This window comes from Mustelus asterias, chromosome 15 (assembly GCF_964213995.1).
Source record: "Mustelus asterias chromosome 15, sMusAst1.hap1.1, whole genome shotgun sequence".
In the NCBI taxonomy this organism is placed as follows: domain Eukaryota; kingdom Metazoa; phylum Chordata; class Chondrichthyes; order Carcharhiniformes; family Triakidae; genus Mustelus; species Mustelus asterias.
In genome coordinates, this window is record NC_135815.1 from 19,174,951 (window position 1) to 19,196,457 (window position 21,507).

General features: G+C 44.7%; 1 protein-coding gene across 1 annotated transcript in view; it reads left to right on the top strand.

Moving 5' to 3' along the window:
- Positions 1 to 21,507, top strand: part of ryr2a (ryanodine receptor 2a (cardiac)) — a 455,564-nt gene that overhangs the window by 346,945 nt on the left and 87,112 nt on the right. The window contains 4 exon segments of the mRNA XM_078230647.1: positions 5,647 to 5,743; positions 7,853 to 7,959; positions 13,336 to 13,387; positions 15,848 to 15,901. Coding sequence (XP_078086773.1) covers positions 5,647 to 5,743; positions 7,853 to 7,959; positions 13,336 to 13,387; positions 15,848 to 15,901 — 310 coding nt within the window.

A 21,507-nucleotide genomic window follows, 5' to 3' on the forward strand; every position in this document is an offset into this window, starting at 1 on the left:
GCTCATTCTTTATTCTTGGCTGAGAGCCCACACTCTCATAAAATAATTATGTGGGTGACTTTTCAGTCACACCTTTTTCCTTTTGTCAATGGCTCAATCTTTATTTCCACAAGATAAAGAACTGTCAAGTGCTTATAGCTTCTGTTATTGATGCTTTAAAGCTCTGGTTGATTGACGCTTTTATAGGGCTGTGGCTGCAGCAATTTCTTTTCAATAAAATTATGAATTGGTTTCTGTAAGCAGCACATGCTGATCACTATAGTGTTCATTAGTTCTCTACAGAGTGTATACTGCATGAATGGGCACAGAAGTGCCGTAAGTTGACATGGAATGGGTGTGGGGAGTGGGTAGGCAGGGTGATGGGGGCGAGGGCTGAAGGCCTTAAAATATAAACAAACAACTTCAGAGAACTAAGGCAGACCTATTAAAAAGCCCATTTTGACAATCAGCCATCTCCATGACAACCTCTGCTCTGCTTCCAGGGGGCAGCAGGCCTTATTCATCCTGCACCTGCGTCTCCCCACCCTCCCGCAAGTCTTTCTCTCCCCCTCCCCCCACCCCACCACTCAGAGCAAATATTGAGTTTGCCAGGTTATTTTGCACTGTGGTGAGTCTGCTAAATGATCTGCTACCCGCTTCAGCAGTGAAAGACCAACTAGACGTATTCCAAATTGCAAATGAGTGCTTGTTCACTTGACAGGCGTAACAAAATGTATTTACCTACAAGTCTAACCTACCAAATATCCTTGGACCCTTCACATTGGAGAACAGGGTACAGATCAAAGATGAGATGGGTGCTGAGAAGACTTTTGATGGTAGAGAGGAAAATAACAGCGCAGTGGTATTTAGGGAGGAGTTCCAGTCTGCTCCAGTATGAGTATGGCAGAAGGCATTGCTACTGCTGAATAGAGGGACAAGGGCATCCTCGGGAAGCCAGTTCCAGAGCCTCAAAGGGCACATGCTTGGATGATGCACCTTGAAGTCCCAAGGCCTCGGAGGGATTTGTGAAGTGGGGTGCAGGTTTTGAATTCAGAAATGGAGACTGCTAAGGTCAGAAGTGATGAGAAAGTGTAACTTACTGTGAGAAAGGATTTGGGCAGTGGCATTTTAGACAAGTGTTTCTTTTAAAGGATGCAGGGAGGGACATTACTGAGTGTGGCACTGGAGAGGTTTACTCTGGAGGTAACAAAGGCATGGATAAGGGGAGAATGATGTTTCAAAATTGCAAACTGTGGCTCAATTCTTCAACGGAAATCCTAATGACTGGTAAATCCATCTTTTGCTGAGCTAGTCAACAGTTAGTGCACCTCCATAGCAGATAGAGTCATAGAGGTTTACAGCATGGAAACAGACCCTTCCATTTACAAGTTGTCCACGCTGCCGTTTTTTTTTTAAACCCCTAGCTAATCCCAATTGCCCACATTTGGCCCATATCCCTCTATACCCATCTTACCCATGTAACTGTTTAAATGCTTTTTAAAAGACAAAACTGTACGCGCCTCTACTACCTCTGGTAGCTTGTTCCAGACACTCACTACCCACTGTGTGAAAAAAGTTGCCCCTCTGGACACTTTTGTATATCTCCCCTCTCACCCTAAACGTATGCCCTCTAGTTTTAGATTCCCTTACCTCTGGGAAAAGATATTGACTATCTAGCTGATCTGTGCCCCTCATTATTTTATAGACTTCTATAAGATCACCCCCCAGCCTTCTACGCTCCAGTGAAAAAAGTCCCAGTCTATCCAGCCTCTCCTTATAACTCAAATCATCAAGTCCTGGTAGCATCCAAGTAAATCTTTTCTGCACTCTTTCTAATTCAATAATATCCTTTCTATAATAGGGTGACCAGAACTGTACACAGATCATAGAATCCCTACAGTGCAGAAGAGGCCATTCGGCCATTGAGTCTGCACCGAATCTCTGACAGAGTATCTTGGCCAGGCTCTCCCTTCCACCCTATTCCTGTAACATCTATCAAGGCTAATCCATCTAACCTACACATTGGATTTATATTGTGCCTGGAGTGCTAGTTCGTGTCAAAACCCAGCACACAAAGTATTTTTATATTGCTACGAAGCTTTTGGGGAAATGATGCTTTATTGCCCACCGGGTGCAGTTTGTCCATGTTCACTTTGCCAGCATTATACCCCAGTCACATGTGCAGCTGAAAAAGCCAGTAGCGTAAATAGATGGAGAAAAAAAAACTGCTGCTGGAATAGAGCAAATCTGTAGCATTACTGCTTTCAAGTGAAACTGGTGGCTACCATTGTCTGAACTTCGATAAAAGGAATTTTGGCAGATCCTTCAGAGGCAACACTGCAGCCTTCTGCCTCAAGATGTGATAACTTGAGACCACAGATAAGGTAATTGAAGGTGTTGTTTAAAAGAAGGATCTTCTTTATATAAAATAAATCACAAAGCTTAACAATAACAGTAACTCAGCAGATCAATAATAACTATGAAAATAGGAGCACTAGTAAAACAGGTCTTGCACAACTCTCTGGCAGACTGAAAAGCCCTCCAAAACTCTCACCTGCTGAGAACCCTCAACAGATGCCAGTGAAACAATTACATCGGAGGAAAATTACAGAGCGGGGGCAATGGCCTAGTAGTATAATTACTAGACTATTAATCCAGAAACTCAACCAATGTTTTGGGGACCCAGGTTTGAATCCCACCATGGCAGATGGTGGAATTTGAATTCAATAAAACATATCTGGAATTAAGAATCTATTGATGATCATGAAACCATTGTCAATTGTTGGACAAACCCATCTGGTTCACTAATGTCCTTTAGGGAAGGAAATCTGCCATCCTTACCTGGCCTGAGCAACATGTGACTCCAGAGCCACAGCAATGTGGTTGACTCTCAACTGCTCTCCGAGCAAGGGCAACTGAGGATGGGCAATAAATGCTGGCCAGTCAGCGATGCCCATGTCCCATGAATGAATAAAAAAAGAAAAGCTTATAAAAACACTATATACCCTCTAGAATATACACTCTAGAGGGTGTAGATTTAAGGTGAGAGGGGAGAGATACAAAAGGGTACAGAGGGGCAGTTTTTTCACTCAGAAGGTGGTGAGTGTCTGGAATGAGCTGCCAGAGGCAGTAGTAGAGGTGGGTACAATTTTGTCTTTTAAAAAATACTTAGACAATTACATGGGTAAGATGGGGATATGGGTCAAATGTGGGCAATTGGGAATAGCTTGGTGGTAAAAACTGGGCGGCATGGACAGGTTGGGCCAAAGGGCCTGTTTCCATGCTGTAAACCTCTGTGACTCTACTCAAAATGACACGCTGTAACACATTGCTGACAAATGTAGTATTTCTGTCGACAGCAGCACCTTTAGTTAAATGGGACATGAGCATTAGCTTCCTGCTTCATAGGAACATAGAAACAGGAGTAGGCCATTTCGTCTCTTGATCATGTTCTGCTATTCAGTGAGATCATGACTGTCCTGTATCTTAAACAGTAAGAAGTTTAACAACACCAGGTTAAAGTCCAACAGGTTTATTTGGTAGCAAAAGCCACACAAGCTTTCGAGGCTCTGAGCCCCTTCTTCAGGTGAGTGGGAATTCTGTTCACAAACAGAACTTATAAGACACAGACTCAATTTACATGAATAATGGTTGGAATGCGAATACTTACAACTAATCCAGTCTTTAAGAAACAAAACAATGGGAGTGGAGAGAGCATCAAGACAGGCTAAAAAGATGTGTATTGTCTCCAGACAAGACAGCCAGTGAAATTCTGCAGGTCCACGCAACTGTGGGAGTTACAAATAGTGTGACATAAATTCTGATTCTAGGATCGCATGATAAAGACTCAGGAGGAAAAAAGCAGAAATATTTATGTGAAATAGTGTGACATAAACCCAATATCCCGGTTGAGGCCGTCCTTGTGTGTGCGGAACCTGGCTATCAGTTTCTGCTCCGCGACTCTGCGCTGTCGTGTGTCGCGAAGGCCGCCTTGGAGAACGCTTACCCGAATATCAGAGGCCGAATGCCCGTGACCGCTGAAGTGCTCCCCAACAGGAAGAGAACAGTCTTGCCTGGTGATTGTCGAGCGGTGTTCATTCATCCGTTGTCGCAGCGTCTGCATAGTTTCCCCAATGTACCATGCCTCGGGACATCCTTTCTTGCAGCGTATCAGGTAGACAACTCGGCCAACGTTGTCTACCTGATACGCTGCAAGAAAGGATGTCCCGAGGCATGGTACATTGGGGAAACTATGCAGACGCTGCGACAACGGATGAATGAACACCGCTCGACAATCACCAGGCAAGACTGTTCTCTTCCTGTTGGGGAGCACTTCAGCGGTCACGGGCATTCGGCCTCTGATATTCGGGTAAGCGTTCTCCAAGGCGGCCTTCGCGACACACGACAGCGCAGAGTCGCGGAGCAGAAACTGATAGCCAGGTTCCGCACACACAAGGACGGCCTCAACCGGGATATTGGGTTTATGTCACACTATTTCACATAAATATTTCTGCTTTTTTCCTCCTGAGTCTTTATCATGCGATCCTAGAATCAGAATTTATGTCACACTATTTGTAACTCCCACAGTTGCGTGGACCTGCAGAATTTCACTGGCTGTCTTGTCTGGAGACAATACACATCTTTTTAGCCTGTCTTGATGCTCTCTCCACTCCCATTGTTTTGTTTCTTAAAGACTGGATTAGTTGTAAGTATTCGCATTCCAACCATTATTCATGTAAATTGAGTCTGTGTCTTATAAGTTCTGTTTGTGAACAGAATTCCCACTCACCTGAAGAAGGGGCTCAGAGCCTCGAAAGCTTGTGTGGCTTTTGCTACCAAATAAACCTGTTGGACTTTAACCTGGTGTTGTTAAACTTCTTACTGTGTTTACCCCAGTCCAACGCCGGCATCTCCACATCACTGTATCTTAAATCCATTCACTTCCATGACTTCTGTACATCTTAATACTCTTACATCACAAAAATCTCAGTTTGAAGTTTTCAGTGGACCCAACAAAGTTCAATGGCTTTTTGGGGGAAGGAAGTTGGTAGATTTTCACTGTGTGAAGAAATGTTTCCCAATATCACCGGTGAATATCCAATTTTAACATCGCACTCCAATGTTCTTGATTCCCCCAACTGAGAAAATCGTTTTTCTGCATCCACCTTCTTTAATAATCTTCCGAGATATTGCACTCAGAAATTAATGCTGTTTTTGGTTATAATTTTCTGTCCGTATGAGACATTCCTAATAAATTTCCTTTCTCAGGGGTACTTGATATTTACATTGTACCGTACAAGGAGAAATTGAAAAATTGTGTTATTTTGAAAATTTGCATAAAGATAGGCACCTACATTCATGAACAGAAATTTAAATGAGAAATTAACAGCCCGATTTATGTTGGTGTAGATATTCTTCTTTATGTTATTAAAAAAGAAACCTTAATCGGATTGAAGTGGGTGAAGAAATCTGGCTTGAGGTGAGAAATGAACCAATGTTGCTCCCGCAGATGGCAAAGACTGACAAGGCAGTGCTACGACCTGTGCTTCAGACAGCAATGTTCATTTCTCTAATCAGATTGACATTATATGGAGAGTAATGCGGTCCTAATGTAACAAGCAAAGCAAATAATCTTGTCATAACTGTCACTGGTATATTTCTCTTCAGGCACCGAGCTGTCAATCTCTTCCTCCAAGGCTATGAGAAATCCTGGATTGAAACTGAGGAACATTATTTCGAAGACAAACTAATAGAAGATATAGCTGTAAGTAACACTTTGCTATTGGTGTTTGTGCAGCCTGATTTGTGTGGAATCCAATACAAATGTAAAGTAGTGCCATCGTTGCCCTGTCTTTGCTATTGCCTTTCCGTCAGGACAGCTATTCCATTAACACTTAACAGGTTATAACAAATGTCCTTTTTCATGACTCTTCTTGATATGGGGAATGAACACATTAATTAATTCTTAGGGAATCCCTTGGTACACTATTTTAGCAAAGGTGGTATCCCATTTTTAATAAATGCCTTTGTTAAAATAGTGCACCGAGGAATGTCATGCAAACATGTTAATATTAGTTACAAGTGTTGCAATTTTGGGCGGCATGGTGGCACAGTGGTTAGCACTTCTGCCTCTCGGCACCAGAGACCTGGGTTCAATTCTGGCCTCGGGTCACTGTCTGTGTGGAGTTTGCACCTTCTCCCCGTGTCTTCGTCGGTTTCCTCTGGATGCTTCGGTTTCCTCCCACAGTCCGAAAGACGTGCTGGTTAGGTGAATTGATGATTCTAAATTTCCCCTTAATGTCAGGGGGTTTAGCAGGGTAAATGCGTGGGGTTACATGGATAGGGCCTAGGTGAGATTGTTGTTGGTGCAGGATCCATGGGCCAAATATTCTTCTTCTGCACTGTAGGGATTCTACAATTCTATAATAGTGTTTCAATGCAAAGCGGAAAACATAATTTTAGTTAAAATTTCATTGATTTGTAAGAAAGACAACGGTTTATTGCCACAGTTTCAGGCACAATATTTTGTTCGGGCGTAACAGCATTCTTTGAAAAGCTGCACATTTTTCACACTTACCATCTAGAATCTGCAAGATAAATATCATGTTCCCTGCAGGTCAGACAAAGCAAGAATAACTTGCATTAGTGTGATGTCCATAATATGGAGAAGCATCGCAGGGCACCTTATCACTGAAGAAAATGAAAACAAACTCCATGCAATGTCAAGAAATGAATGATGTTATGTTATGATGATATAAACGCACCGATCGCTCATAAAGGATTGTGTAAATATGTTGTAGGTTCATTTATTTGGACTAGTCACATGGGAACGTTTATACATATGTAGAAAGCTTGACAAGATCAGGAGAGCTGTGTGCATGTGCTCTACTCAGAGGAAAAAGGGAATCTAAGACTGGATCGCATGACACACTTCCCTTCTGGCGATGTCATGCTGCTATCCTTACAGGCATATTAGAGCTGCTGAGTGCACAGGACACAGCAAAGAGTATGGGTTCTGACAACATCCCAGTTGTAGCTCTGAAGACTTGTGCTCCAGAACTAGCCTCGCCCCTAGTCAAGCTGTTCCTACAAAATCGCCATCGACCTGAGTGCAGTGATTCAAGATGATGGATCACCATCAATTTCTCAAGGGCCACCAAGAAGGAGTAAAACATTATGGGCACTGACCTCAGAAAGGAAAGAGGGTGATCAAAAAAATTGGTTAAAGACTCAAGAAATGTAAATAAAGTCCGAAATGCAACATATACCCATCTGGTTCACTAATGTCCCTTAGGGAAGGAAATCTGCCGTTCTTAACTGGTCTGGCCTACATGTAACTCCAGAGCCACAGAAGTGTAGTTGACGCTCAACTGCCCTCCAAGGGCAACTAGGGATGGGCAATAAATGCTGGCCAGCCAGCGATGCCCATGTCCCATGAATGAATAGAAAAGATTCAAAACCCACAGCAAGGCAATGAGCACATGTGAAGTGAGCAGGTTGTCAGTATTTTGGCTTTGTCCTCCTATTCAGATGTAAGCTGTCCATTCTCTTCATCGATGCTGATTGACTTATTGATTGTTCCTAAGTCTTGATTTTTTTTGTGCTTGTTGGAGACCCAAAAAGGCGCTGTATCTGTCAACAGCTGATACAATCTGATCCAGCACAAATTATCTGTTCTTTTGTGGCTTCACCATGTTATTTTAAGTTACGTTCAGGGCAATTAACTGACTATATTGTGAAGTTTTTCCATCAGAAACTGTACTGTAAATTGAAAGGTTTTTTGTTCGAGAACCTGTGTCTGGTGCATCAGTAATTAGTGTCATAATTTGTCAATGGAATTTTACTTCATACATTTATCTGTTTATATCTTTAGAAACCGGGGGAGGAAAAGCCAGTGGAAGAGGAGGAGGGAACCAAACGATTTGACCCTCTTCACCAACTCATTCTTCTTTTCAGTCGGACAGCTTTGACAGAAAAATGGTAGGCTTAACTGAATAGCGTAATTTGCTTTTCTGTGTCTTTACCTTTGATAAATGGAAGAACCACAAAGCTCAGTCTTAAAAACCTATTTCAACCTGAAGCCAAGAAGACAGGAGGAGCAGGACTAATTCCGATAGATTCACGTATAAAATGGGGACTGCTGCCAGCTCAGCACGCCGACTCCGCAGTGCTATCCCAGTACTTACCATAGACCCCTTCTCCTCCTCACAATTGGCAAACCATACCCTGGGGGCATGAATAGTACGCTAATTATGTTAAGAAGTCTCACAACACCGGGTTAAAGTCCAACAGGTTTATTTGGAATCACGAGCTTTCGGAGCGCTGCTCCTGGGAGCAGCGCTCCGAAAGCTCGTGATTCCAAATAAACCTGTTGGTCATTAACCTGGTGTTCTGAGATTTCTTACTATGTCCACCCCAGTCCAACGCCGGCATCTCCACATCTTCGTTATGTTGGTCTCCTCTTGCTGACACAAGGGGACCAACGGAACCTCTCAGTCTACATACTGCACTTGTTGCTGCTCGGTTGACACACGGGAAATGGGACATGAATCAATTTTAAGGTCATTATTTCCATTTCTGCTGAGCCATTACCCATGTGGCGTCCCTAGGCTATACACTTCCCTACAGGCAAAGCCAAGTTGTGTTAACGCCATTCACAATTGCAATACCCCTTAATGTTGTCCTCTTGTTGAGCATTTTCTTTGCTTGTGATGTGGCAAGTTGCTTCCTCGGGCGGCACGGTAGCACAGTGGTTAGCACTGCTGCTTCACAGCTCCAGGGACCTGGGTTCGATTCCCGGCTTGGGTCACTGTCTGTGTGGAGTTTGCACATTCTCCTCGTGTCTGCGTGGGTTTCCTCCGGGTGCTCCGGTTTCCTCCCACAGTCCAAAGATGTGCGGGTTAGGTTGATTGGCCATGCTAAAATTGCCCCTTAGTGTCCTGAGATGTGTAGGTTAGAGGGATTAGCGGGTAAATATGTAGGGATATGGGGGTAGGGCCTGGGTGGGATTGTGGTCGGTGCAGACTCGATGGGCCGAATGGCCTCCTTCTGCACTGTAGGGTTTCTATGATTTCTATGATTTCTATGATTTTAATCCAAAAACAACATGTGTTTCTTTACTGTACCCATTACTACTCTCTTTGGTTCTTGGATCATGAAATCTATTGTTATTTAATCTCCCCTGCTCTTCACCTTTCTCCTTTATTCCTCCTGCCCCGTCTCTCCTTTTACTGGCTTAAAAACTCTTACATTTCCAACTTCAATTCTTTTGAAAGAGTATTGATCTGAAAGATTGGGCCATTATTGTGGGTGGCACGGTGGCACTGCTGCCTCACAGCGCCAGGGACCCAGGTTCAATTCCTGGCTTGGGTCACTGTCTTGTGGAGTTTGCATGTTCTCCCCGTGTCTGCGTGGGTTTCCTCCGGGTGCTCTGGTTACCTCCCACAGTCGTAAAGACGTGCTGGTTAGGTGCATTGGCCATGCTAAATTCTCCCACAGTGCACCTGAACAGGCGCCAGAGTGTGGCAACTGGAGGATTTTCACAGTAACTTCATTGCAGTATTAATGTAAGTCTACTTGTGACACTAAAATAAATAAATAAACTTATCCCTGTGGAGTGGCCATAGCAATCAGATTTCTGCTCCCATTCTAGTTACTCATACCTCTCTCCCTGCCTTCCCATTTGGGCTAGGTGAGGAAAGTGGCATGCAGTGGGTCTCCCAGACCCTCAGTTGACTGCAGGAAGTTGGGGGTGAGGAAGACACGCCCCATCTTTTTAAAGCACCAGCTGTTGTTGGGCAAGAGGGGTGTTGGAAGTGTGGGTTGTCAGGGGTTGTCAATTTGGGGGTTGTGTGGATAGTGGAGGGGTTGTGTTATGGGAGGAGTGTCGGGTTGGGAGGTCATATTGGGGGGTTCGAGTGGTCAGTGGTGAATGGTCAGTGTGTGGTAGGGGGAGCGTTCGGGTGATCAGTGGGTAGTCAGTTAGTGGGGGGGGGTTTGGCCAATGGGGAGTTGGTCAGTGGGAAGGTTGTCAGTGGGCTGGAGTCAGGTGGTTGGAGGGGGGTGATCAGCGGGTGAGTGTTGGGTGTGGGGAGGGATTAAGTGGTCAGTTGTGGATGACATGGGGGGGTGACGGTCGGGTGATCACTTGGGTGGTGTTCGTGAGGGTAGTTGGGTTAGTTGGGGCAGTCTGGATGTCTTGTGGGGGTTTGGGAGGATAGCTAGGAGTTTCCATCGGGGTCGGGAGGGTAATAAGACAGTCCTGTCAGAGACGTGAGGAGTGCTGTGGAGGGTTGGTGAGGATCAGTACTACAGTTACCCAGGAGTTAGCAGTGGCTTTAATTCTAACGTTTCCTGGGTAGCTGTTCCTGTAGGACAGTCGGAACTATCCAAACACTATGATTTCAGTTGGAATTTCAGGTGGTTCCTAGCGAAGAAAAATTGCGCAATGGAAGTTTGAACTTCCCAGGCGATTGTCATACGATCTTTAACGTGGGCGCTGGGGAGAGGGGTGGTGATGGTGGTGGTGGGGGTCTCCCAGCACATCTTTGAGGTATCCCCTGGGTACAAAAGAATGGAGCTCGGAGGTTATGCAAAAATAACTTTGTTTCTCTCCACAGTGGCTGCCGCGTAATTCCAGCGGTTTCTGTTTTTATTGCTTTCTTTTTTATTTGTGAGCTTGTATTGAGTCAATATATGCATTTCAAGAAAATGCTTTAGTTATGAATTCTGTACCACTCCCATTCTATCAATGTCAATGGGGTAGTGATACTAAGAATGACTCATCGCCAATTGTCCATCTGAGGCTGGAGGGGGCTGCACTTCTTCATCCCTACATTGGATGGCACGATGGCACAGTGGTTGGCACTGTCGCCTCAAAGCGTCAGGGACTCGGGATCGATTCCTGGCTTGGGTCACTGTCTGTGCGGAGTCTGCAATGTCTCCCCGTGTCTGCCTGGGTTTCCACTGAGTGCTCCGGTTTCCTTCCACAGTCCGAAAGACGTGCTGGTTAGGTGCATTGGCCATGCTAAATTCTCCCTCAGTGTATCCGAACAGGCGCTGGAGTGTGGCGACTAGGGGATTTTCACAGTAACTTCATTGCAGTGTTAATGTAAGCCTACTTGTGGCACCAGTAGCGTACGGAATTGGCATCTGGGTAGAGAAGTAAAGTAATAAATCAGACTGATTTCAGAAACTATCGGGTGTTTTGATGAGAAGACTGTAAGATCTTTCTAGATGAATGAGCTAAGGTTAGTGAGGTGACATGCCAGGCTTTACAACCTCATTTGTACATGTTTTACCATCAAAGAATTTTCTTATAGCTCAGCAAATGGATGCCACCATTTATGGTGTTCAAATTTCTAAACTGAATTTGCTGAAATGGCTTATTGAAACTATCCCGTCACATTGTTTTTGAACAGACGGGAATGTTTTTGGATAGGTCTGAGGTGTGTGCCTTGAGATTAAGCACAGAGTAATGAGGAACTGTTTGGACTCTTTAACCTTGAAAGGAGGTGAATGACATCGGGGACTAATGGAGGTACGCATATTAATTGGAAAGAAAGGGTACTAAAGCATCAGGAACTGTTTCATATTCATAGAAATCATAGAAACCCTACAGTACAGAAAGGCCATTCGGCCCATCGAGTCTGCACCGACCACAATCCCACCCAGGCCCTACCCCCATATCCCTACATATTTTATCCACTAATCCCTCTAATCTATGCATCCCAGGACACTAAGGGGCAATTTTAGCATGGCCAATCAACCTAACCCACACATCTTCGGACTGTGGGAGGAAACCGGAGCACCCGGAGGAAACCCACGGAGACACGAGGAGAATGTGCAAACTCCACACAGACAGTGACCCAAGCCGGGAATCGAACCCAGGTCCCTGGAGCTGTGAAGCAGCAGTGCTAACCACTGTGCTACCGTGCCGTCTGTTCAAAAACAATGTGACGGGATAGTTTCAATAAGCCATTTCAGCAAATTCAGTTTAGAAATTTGAACACCATAAATGGTGGCATCCATTTGCTGAGCTATAAGAAAATTCTTTGATGGTAAAACAAGTACAAATGAGGTTGTAAAGCCTGGCATGTCACCTCACTAACCTTATTCAACTCCAGTTATTGGACCTGCATACAAAGGTACAAAGTGGGAAAATGTAAAGTTCAGAACTGATAACGTTGATTAATCCCTGCGATCGTCTTTGAAAAACAAGAGGTCTAACCTCATTAAAAGATGAGTCAGAAATTGTGATGGACAATTCATAGGCTTGTGTGAAAGAAAGAGTTGAAACCTTATCTTTGACCAGTATATTGTGTTAGCTAACATTTCAGCTACAGAAGCATAGAATTTCCTTGGAGCCACTTCCACACTATCAAATTAACTTTGAGTGTCAATGATGATTCCTCCACACTTCTGACAAAGTTAGAACTTTGGAGTAAGAGCAACTCAGGGAACACTGTCCATACTTATTACCCCTTTTTTGTCATAGAATCATAGAAACTCTACAGTGCAGGAGGAGGCCATTCGGCCCATCGAGTCTGCACCGACCACAATCCCACCAAGGCCCTACCCCCATATCTCTACATATTTACCCGCTAATCCCTCTAACCTACGCAGTTCAGGGTTCTAAGGGGCAATTTTTAGCATGGCCAATCAACCTAACCCGCACATCTTTGGACTGTGGGAGGAAACCGGAGCACCCGGAGGAAACCCACGCAGACGCGAGGAGAATGTGCAAAGTCCCCCACACAGACAGTGACCCAAGCCGGGAATCGAACCCAGGTCCCTGGAGCTGTGAAGCAGCAGTGCTAATCACTGTGCTACCGAGAGAGACACTGTCCTTTAGAGAGAGACAACACCAGGAAGGTAGCATTTACTGCTCATCCCTGGTTGCCCTAGAGTCAACCACAATACATAGTCATGTGAAACATAGAAAAAAGGAGCAGGAAGAGGCCATTCGGCCCTTTAAGCCTGCTCCACCATTCATTATGATCATGGCTGATTTCATCTAACTCACCTCTCAACTTAATTTTAATTCACTATCTCTGGCTTGTTATTCTATTACCGTGCCACACTGAATATAATAGTTGGTGGTTTGATTATGGGGGTTTGATTTCCGGGGGATTCTCCTGATAACTCATTGTAGCTTCATCAGGCGAAGTGACGTAAGTAGCCATGTCTCCGGCTTCTTTTAAGTTTCTCTTGACAGTCTTGCCGGAGTTATGGAGGGAGATTAGGAGAACTCCTGGGAATTCTAACCCATTTATCCAAACACTTAAAAATATCCTGAGGTAATTATTTAGGTATGATTTGAAATTATACTTAATTGTACTCTTCTGATCTCCTCAGTAACCTGGAAGAAGACTTCCTCTACATGGCTTACGCGGACATTATGGCAAAGGTAATGATTGAAATTCATTGATAAATGTATTTAGTGCAAATTATTTACCTGAATAATAAGACTCAATTCTTCTCTTTGTATTACATTGGATGTTTTTTTATAAAGTTATGATAGGGTGGACATATGGTTGCTTTATTTTTCTAATATAGCAGGAAACTGTGCAGTGGTGCACAGTAATGCAATCTTGTCCTAAGAGTAAGAACTCTCACAGCACCAAGTTAAAGTTCAACAGGTTTATTTGGAATCACGAGCTTTCAGAGCGCTGCTCCTTCACTCACCTGATGAAGGGGCAGCGCCCCAAAAGCCGTGATTTCAAATAAACCTGTTGGACTTTAACCTGGTGTGAGAATTCTTATTGTGCCCACCCCAGTCCAACGCCGGCATCTCTACATCTTGTCCTAACAGGGATGATCAGAATGGAACTGGTGGGAGAGGCTTTGGTGGGTGCGAGAGGGCAGGGTCCTGGACAGCGACTTGGGGGGGAATACTTAGCGACCAGCAGCAGTTGACTTTAGAGTCAGCAATGAGTCAGATTTAGTTAATAGTCTTAACGATGCGTGAACGTTGATCCAGTTGTGATCACAACAGGCGGGAATTTGTAGAGCTGACTTTGTGGTGAGTCTTGAGTTTGTTTCCCTTGTTCTTCTGCCAAGGATCTCTTGAATTTCCAGGTCTGTAGCTTCTCAAAGTTCGCCGGGTCATTTACTTGGTGTCTGCTGCCACCACGTTTTATTGTGTGGTTAGGGTCTAGCTGGGGTTCTTTGAGGCTTGCCTATTCTCCCAAAGTAAGCTGTGCAAGACTATAATTTCTTAAAGCCATTAGTCTTTATTTACTCTGTACACATCACCTCACTATAAGAAGGATGTGGAAGCGCTGGAAAGAGTGCAAAGGAGATTTACCAGGATGCTGCCTGGTTTGGAGGGTAGGTCTTATGAGGAAAGGTTGAGGGAGCTAGGGCTTTTCTCTTTAGAGCGGAGGAGGATGAGAGGCGACTTAATAGAGGTTTATAAGATGATGAGGGGGATAGATAGAGTGGACGTTCAGAGACTATTTCATCAGGTGGATGTAGCTATTACTAGGGGGCATAACTATAAGGTTCATGGTGGGAGATACAGGAAGGATGTCCGAGGAAGGTTCTTTACTCAGAGAGTGGTTGGGGTGTGGAATAGACTGCCTGTTTTGATAGTGGAGTTGGACACTTTAGGAACTTTCAAGGGGTTATTGGATAGGCATGTGGAGCACACCATAATGATAGGGAGTGGGATAGCTTGATCTTGGTTTCGGACAAAGCTCGGCGCAACATTGAGGGCTGAAGGGCCTGTACAGTGCTGTACTGTTCTAGGTTCTATGTTCTATATCGGGACCTCTACATGAGGGTGGGACTCTCCCTCCTTCCAGATCTATAGCACTCTCTCATGTAATGTTACATCATTATTACATTAACATCCTGTATGCTTCTGATGTTAACCCTTTACGCACAGTACACAGCTTCTTCTTTTTCCATTGGTCCGCTCTCTAACTTGGCCAGAATTCTCTGAACTCACCCGCAGCTGGGATTCTCCGGTCCCGCTGTAGTGAATGGAAATTTGGCTGAGCGCCAAATTCTCCGTTCTCGCTGGCAGTGGTAGTGGGGTGTGAGAGACTGGAGAATTCAGTCAGGCCCTTGTCTTTTTGCACCATCCTACACTGGACCTTCCCCTTTTCTAGCCTTCAACCTGACCCCTTTGTTAGATCCATGAAGGATACTCCGCTGCTAATGCTGATAAATGAAACCCTTAGCACTGGATCATTGGCTCACACTACCCCTCACTCTGTACTATCTACGACGGCACTTGTTGAGTTAGTTCCCTCCAATTGTCAGGTTTCAGTTGCTGCCTGCTGCAGCTCCTTTTGATTGACTGGTTCTTGGGCTTCTTGAGCTTGAGGTGATTGGGTCATGGATATCTTTTGCAGCCAGGGAAAGTGGTGGCCTAGTGGTGTTATCACTAGACAAATAATCCAGAAACTCAGCTAATATTTTGAGGCCCTGGATTCAAATCCCGCCACGGCAGATGGTGGAATTTGAATTCAATTTTTAAAAATCTGGAATTAAGAATGTACTGATGACCATGAAATCATTGTCAATTGTCGGAAAAACCCACCTGGTTCACTAACGTTCTTTGGGGAAGGAAATCTGCCGTCCTTACCTGGTCTGGCCTACATGTGACTCCAGAGTCACAGCAATGTGGTTGACTCTCTGAACTAGGGCAACCAGCGATGGGCAATAAATGCTGGCCAGCCAGCGATGCCCATCTCCCACGAATGAATGCAAAAAACAGATGTAATTATGTCATGATCCAGGTTTGGATTTCAGGTAAAATTCATATGCTGGTAACTCTGATAATGCCTTAAAATGTCACATGATATTAAAGTGTCGCATGTTTTAAATTGACCCGTGTTTCAATGTATTTTCACTGCAGAGCTGTCATGTAGAAGAGGACGAGGATGGCGAAGAAGAAGTCAAAAGTTTTGAAGTAAGACTTGCCTCGATTAATCTCCCATAGAACCATAGAAAATAGAAGTCATTTGACTCTTCGGACCTGCTCCACCATTCATTTTGATCATGGTTGCACACGTTAGAATATCTTCCACAGCTTTCAAGTAAAACTGATTTCCTTTTTGTAGATACCCTTGCTTAATACCAGCTACTTTGAATTTTTCCCCCCTGTGAACTGCTTGTTTTAAGTTGAATTTGATGTTCAATTCTTGCAGTGTGAGCATACGCAACGAATCAATTACAAACAGTCTGGGGTGCATGTGGTAACATTTGGATACTTAGCTCTGTGTCTACATATAGAACCACCGCAGGTGCTGAGGTTGGATACCTCCTCAATAAAGAAGATATTTAATTTGTTCCGGAAATTAGATTACATCATTACGGATTCTGGAATTTTCCACACTGTGTTTTCCTCATGCATAATTGAACCATCACTGGACACCATTGAGGGCCATTAAACTGCCATGTAGATGGGAAGTAGTATTGATAGGTAGAAGAGTAGCAAAGCTCTCACCAGCTGAATACCTGACAAGGTGTAATCTAATGCCCATGGTTAGTGGAAATTTGCATGGTTTATTTTAATATCCAAAGATAATTATAACCCACACGTCAACTGTCCCCACGTTCATGTGCTTAGGGTTGCAGTAGCTCCTTTTGAACCACAGAGGATGGATTTCAAAACTGGACGAAATACCAATATTGATTCCTTTTTTATTGTTTGATGCAGTTCATAGAATCATCGAATTCCTACAATGCAGAAGGAGGCCATTTGACCCATTGAGCCTACACCGACAACTATCCCATTCAGGCCCTATCCTCGTAATCCCACGTATCTACCCTTCTAGTCCCCCTGACACTAAGGGACAATTTACTACGGCCAATAAAACTAACCCACACACCTTTGGAGTGTGGGAGGAAATTGGAGCACCCAGAGGAAATCTACATAGACATGGAGAGAACGTGCAAACTCCACACAGTGAGTCACCCAAGGCTAGAATTGAACCCGGTTCCTGGTGCTGTGAGGCAGCAGAGCTAACCATTGTTCCACTGTGGAGGGGTGATATTTCTGTACTTGCGCATTACGTAGGAATTAAATTCACCACAAAAAGTTTGGGTTTGTGCATTTCAGTCTAAGTGTGATAAGCGTTACGCACTTATAGATGACCTCTCTGGCACTGAAAATGAATTACTGCAGGGGTGAAAGTCATTCTTTAAACTTTTAATTGCTATTGAATTTGAGGCTATCCAAAACTCTGTTGTCCGGGTTCTACCCCAAACCAAGCTCCATTTATCCATCACCACTGTGCTCACTGGTGTTTACTCACTCTCTCTTAAGCCAGCCTCAATATTCAAATCCTTGTTTTTAAATTCATCCATATCCCTGTAACCCTCCAAAATATCTGCACAGCACCAATTCTGGCTCCTTCAGCATCCACAACATTAATTGTTCCACCATTGGCAGCAAATCCTTCAGCTACCTTAAACTCTGGAATTCTTGCCTGAAACCTCTTAGCCTCTCTAACCCTCTTCCGTGCTTCAAGATGCCTCTTAAGATTCATAGATTTGACCAAGCCTTTGGTTATCTTCCCTAACATCTTCCCATATGTCTTGCTGTCAGATTTTCTTCAATAATGCTCAGTGAAGCGCCTTGGGATGATTGACTATGGTGAAAGCGCTAATAAATACAGCTTCTTGATGTTGGAGACTTCTTAAAAAAATGTAATAACTTTTTTAACTTCTTCATTCAGTTGAGCCCAAAGATGTGCAGATTAGGTGGATTGGCCATGCTGAATTGCCCCTTTGTATCCAAAGATGCTTAGGTTACGGGGATCAGCCAGGTAAATGCGCGGGGTCATGGGATAGGGCAAGAGAGGGACTAGGTGAGAATCTTTTTCTGAGAGTTGGTGTAGACTTGGTGGGCCGGATGGCCTCTTTCTGCACCAAAGGCATTCTATGAAGAGGGCAATTCACTTTCATGGGTTTCCTTACTGCTGTTCTCAGAGACTTTACAGTTGGGAAGTTGTACCTAATATTCATTCATTCTTTCATTCATTCGTTTCTGCTCTGCCCGAAGGTGAGTCCTTGGCTTATTGTCTTCCGATGCTTCATCCTGAGCTTGTTTCCTTGGCAATTTTCTTTTTATGATGTGGAGATGCCGGCGTTGGACTGGGGTGAACACAGTAAGAAGTCTCACAACACCAGGTTAAAGTCCAACAGGTTTATTTGGTAGCAAATACCATAAGCTTTCGGAGCACTGCTCCTTCGTCAGATGGAGTGGAAATGTGCTCTCAAACAGTGCAAACAGACACAGAATCAAGTTGCAGAATACTGATTAGAATGCGAATCCTACAGCCAGCCAGGTCTTAAAGGTACAGACAATGTGGGTGGAGGGAACATTAAACACAGGTTAAAGAGATGTGTATTGTCTCCAGACAGAACAGCTAGTGAGATTCTACAAGCCCAGGAGGCAAGCTGTGGGGGTTACTGATAATGTGATATAAATCCAACATCCCGGTTTAGGCCGTCCTCATGTGTGTGGAACTTGGCTATCAGTTTCTGCTCAGCGACTCTGCGCTGTCGTGTGTCGTGAAGGCCGCCTTGGAGAACGCTTACCTGAAGATCCAAGGCTGAATGCCCGTGACTGCTGAAGTGCTCCCCCACAGGAAGAGAACAGTCTTGCCTGGTGATTGTCAAGCGGTGTTCATTCATCCGTTGTCGTAGCGTCTGCATGGTTTCCCCAATGTACCATGCCTCGGGACATCCTTTCCTGCAGCGTATCGACCACAACACCACACAACCCTGCCACAGCAACCTCTGCAAGACGTGCCGGATCATCGACACGGATGCCATCATCTCACGTGAGAACACCATCTACCAGGTACACGGTACCTACTCTTGCAACTCGGCCAACATTGTCTACCTGATACGCTGCAGGAAAGGATGTCCCGAGGCATGGTACATTGGGGAAACCATGCAGACGCTACGACAATGGATGAATGAACACCGCTTGACAATCACCAGGCAAGACTGTTCTCTTCCTGTGGGGGAGCACTTCAGCAGTCACGGGCATTCAGCCTTGGATCTTCAGGTAAGCGTTCTCCAAGGTGGCCTTCACGACACACGACAGCGCAGAGTCACTGAGCAGAAACTGATAGCCAAGTTCCGCACACATGAGGACGGCCTAAACCGGGATGTTGGATTTATGTCACATTATCAGTAACCCCCACAGCTTGCCTCCTGGGCTTGTAGAATCTCACTAGCTGTTCTGTCTGGAGACAATACACATCTCTTTAACCTGTGTTGAATGTTCCCTCCACCCACGTTGTCCGTACCTTTAAGACCTGGTTGGCTGTAGGATTCGCATTCTAATCAGTATTCTGCAACTTGATTCTGTGTCTGTTTGTACTGTTTGAGAGCACATTTCCACTCCATCTGACGAAGGAGCAGTGCTCCGAAAGCTTATGGTATTTGCTACCAAATAAACCTGTTGGACTTTAACCTGGTGTTGTGAGACTTCTTACCAATTTTCTTTTTAGCCAGTGGTTTGCCATTGCCTTTCCATTCTTGAGGGGCAAGGGTCAGGAGGCAGGTCTCAAGTCTACCTCGGGCAGAACGGGAATCGATCCCCTACTGTTGCCGTTACTCTGAACCACATGCTCTCCATCTGGCCAACTGAACTAACCGGCCCCCTCCATGGACCTAATATAGATAGAGCGGGAGTGAAAAATAACGAGTTTGGGAAACATGCAAAATCCACCCCACGGAGGCTACAAAAGGAATGCTGCAGCTTAAATAAAAAGCCTAGACTTTCAAACTGACAGACTTCTGTTTTCTTTCACTGTTTCGCTGCTAAGGAAGAGGTTGAAAGCGAAGGCAAAACTGCCAGAATTTGGCATGGCTAAAAATGAAGCAAAGCTGCAGTTTTACTTTGCGCCCCCATTTTAGACTCATCACCGTTCTCTTCCAGACGCCGAGGTTCTTTTTGCTACATGGAAATGACAAAAAACTGATTAATTTTGTTTTTGCAGCGTGATATAATCAAAGATTTACGAAACAAATTTGGCAGCCTCTGGGAAACGACTCTGGTAAAACAAACAAAAAGAAAAGCAAACAAACAAAAAACCCACTAATTGTTCTGTGTCAGTGCCATCTACAGTATTTTGATCATTTTTGTTTCAATTCCATTACCTCCTTCATTTCCCCCCCCCCCCTCCACATTTTATGTATGAATATACGTATTCCTGTCAAAGCCGCCTTCTTTTTTTTAACCTCTTCCATCTGAATTTTTGCTTCTTTTGGTATGTTTCTGAGTAGCTCCGATAGAACCTAGAGGCAGTAGCAAAGTCAACTTCACGCCTCTTGTTGCTGCTGCTGTCACTGCTGCTGCTCCTCTTCATAAACCACACATGTCTCCCCAAATTTCTTTTGCCCGGACATGATGCAGATTCACTCGTTTCACGCCCCATATTCTCAGCTTTCAGCAGTGCCATTGAACGCCCAGCGCCGCTCCGTTCCCTGCAGGGCTCTAAACTGTCTTCTGTTGGTGCTCCTTTGTCCCATCCGAGCTGTGGTATCCTCTTTATAGTTGACTTGCAAGCTTTCAATCTATCAGGAATTCGGATCTGTCAATCCGCGTCCGCGTCGGTGGGGGAGGGTGGATTTGCCAAGCCTGTTTCCATTAGGCTCTGTCGAGAAGTGGTGTTCTTCATGCGCACCAGTCCGCGGTGTGTTTTGTGAGCACATCCATATCCTGCCCCCGACCTCCTGGAGGGGCCCTCAATGGCCTCTGTCCCCACAAGCGAGGTCATCATGCCTGGCCCCCGTTGATGGGGACCAGCTTTAATCCCCGCTGGTAGGGGTGGTGAACACTAGCGGGCCTGGACAATACTGTTTGTGGTTTAGCCAAAACATGGAAATCCACTGTTTTCAGGCATTGCATTGTGCGTCCGCACCACTCTGGCCAAATGGTGGCATTCTTTTGTCATACAGACAGTTCCGGCAAGTTCAAGAATGTTTGCGCCATCTTTCGTTGACTTGCCAAACAATGGACTGTACCAATCACCGTCAACAAATAACCTAAAATGTATCCAAACAAGTGCAGAACATCGCTACTCTAAAAGCAGTGAGCCACAATGGAAAAAGGCTTTTAAGAGTGCAACAAGTATCTCCTTACATCGTTCCACAGCAAAAAGAAAAAGGTGTTTACTGCTCTCTGAAAGCTTGTGTTGTTCCGACATCCTTTTCAGGACCCAAAGAGAACGCCAGATTCCTGCTAGAAAGTGCTTTATTTTGGATCCATTTATTGACTGTGCAATCTCCTCAAAAAAGGATACTTCAGCTTTAAGATGGTTGAAGAAACTAGTAAGACTGTTCAAAAATGGTAAAGTGGATGCCTTGGCGCCTTTCTGTCAGCATCCTGCAAAGATGGACTCTATACAGGTAACGGCATAGTTGAAATTCCGGCGTTAGGCCTCAAATATGCACAGCCTGAGAAGTTAGCATAGAGCCCTAGGTTCAAAGAACGAGAACAAATCCTCTTGTTGGAGAAAAGGACACGCTTAGTCTTACCTTCATTCAACTGCT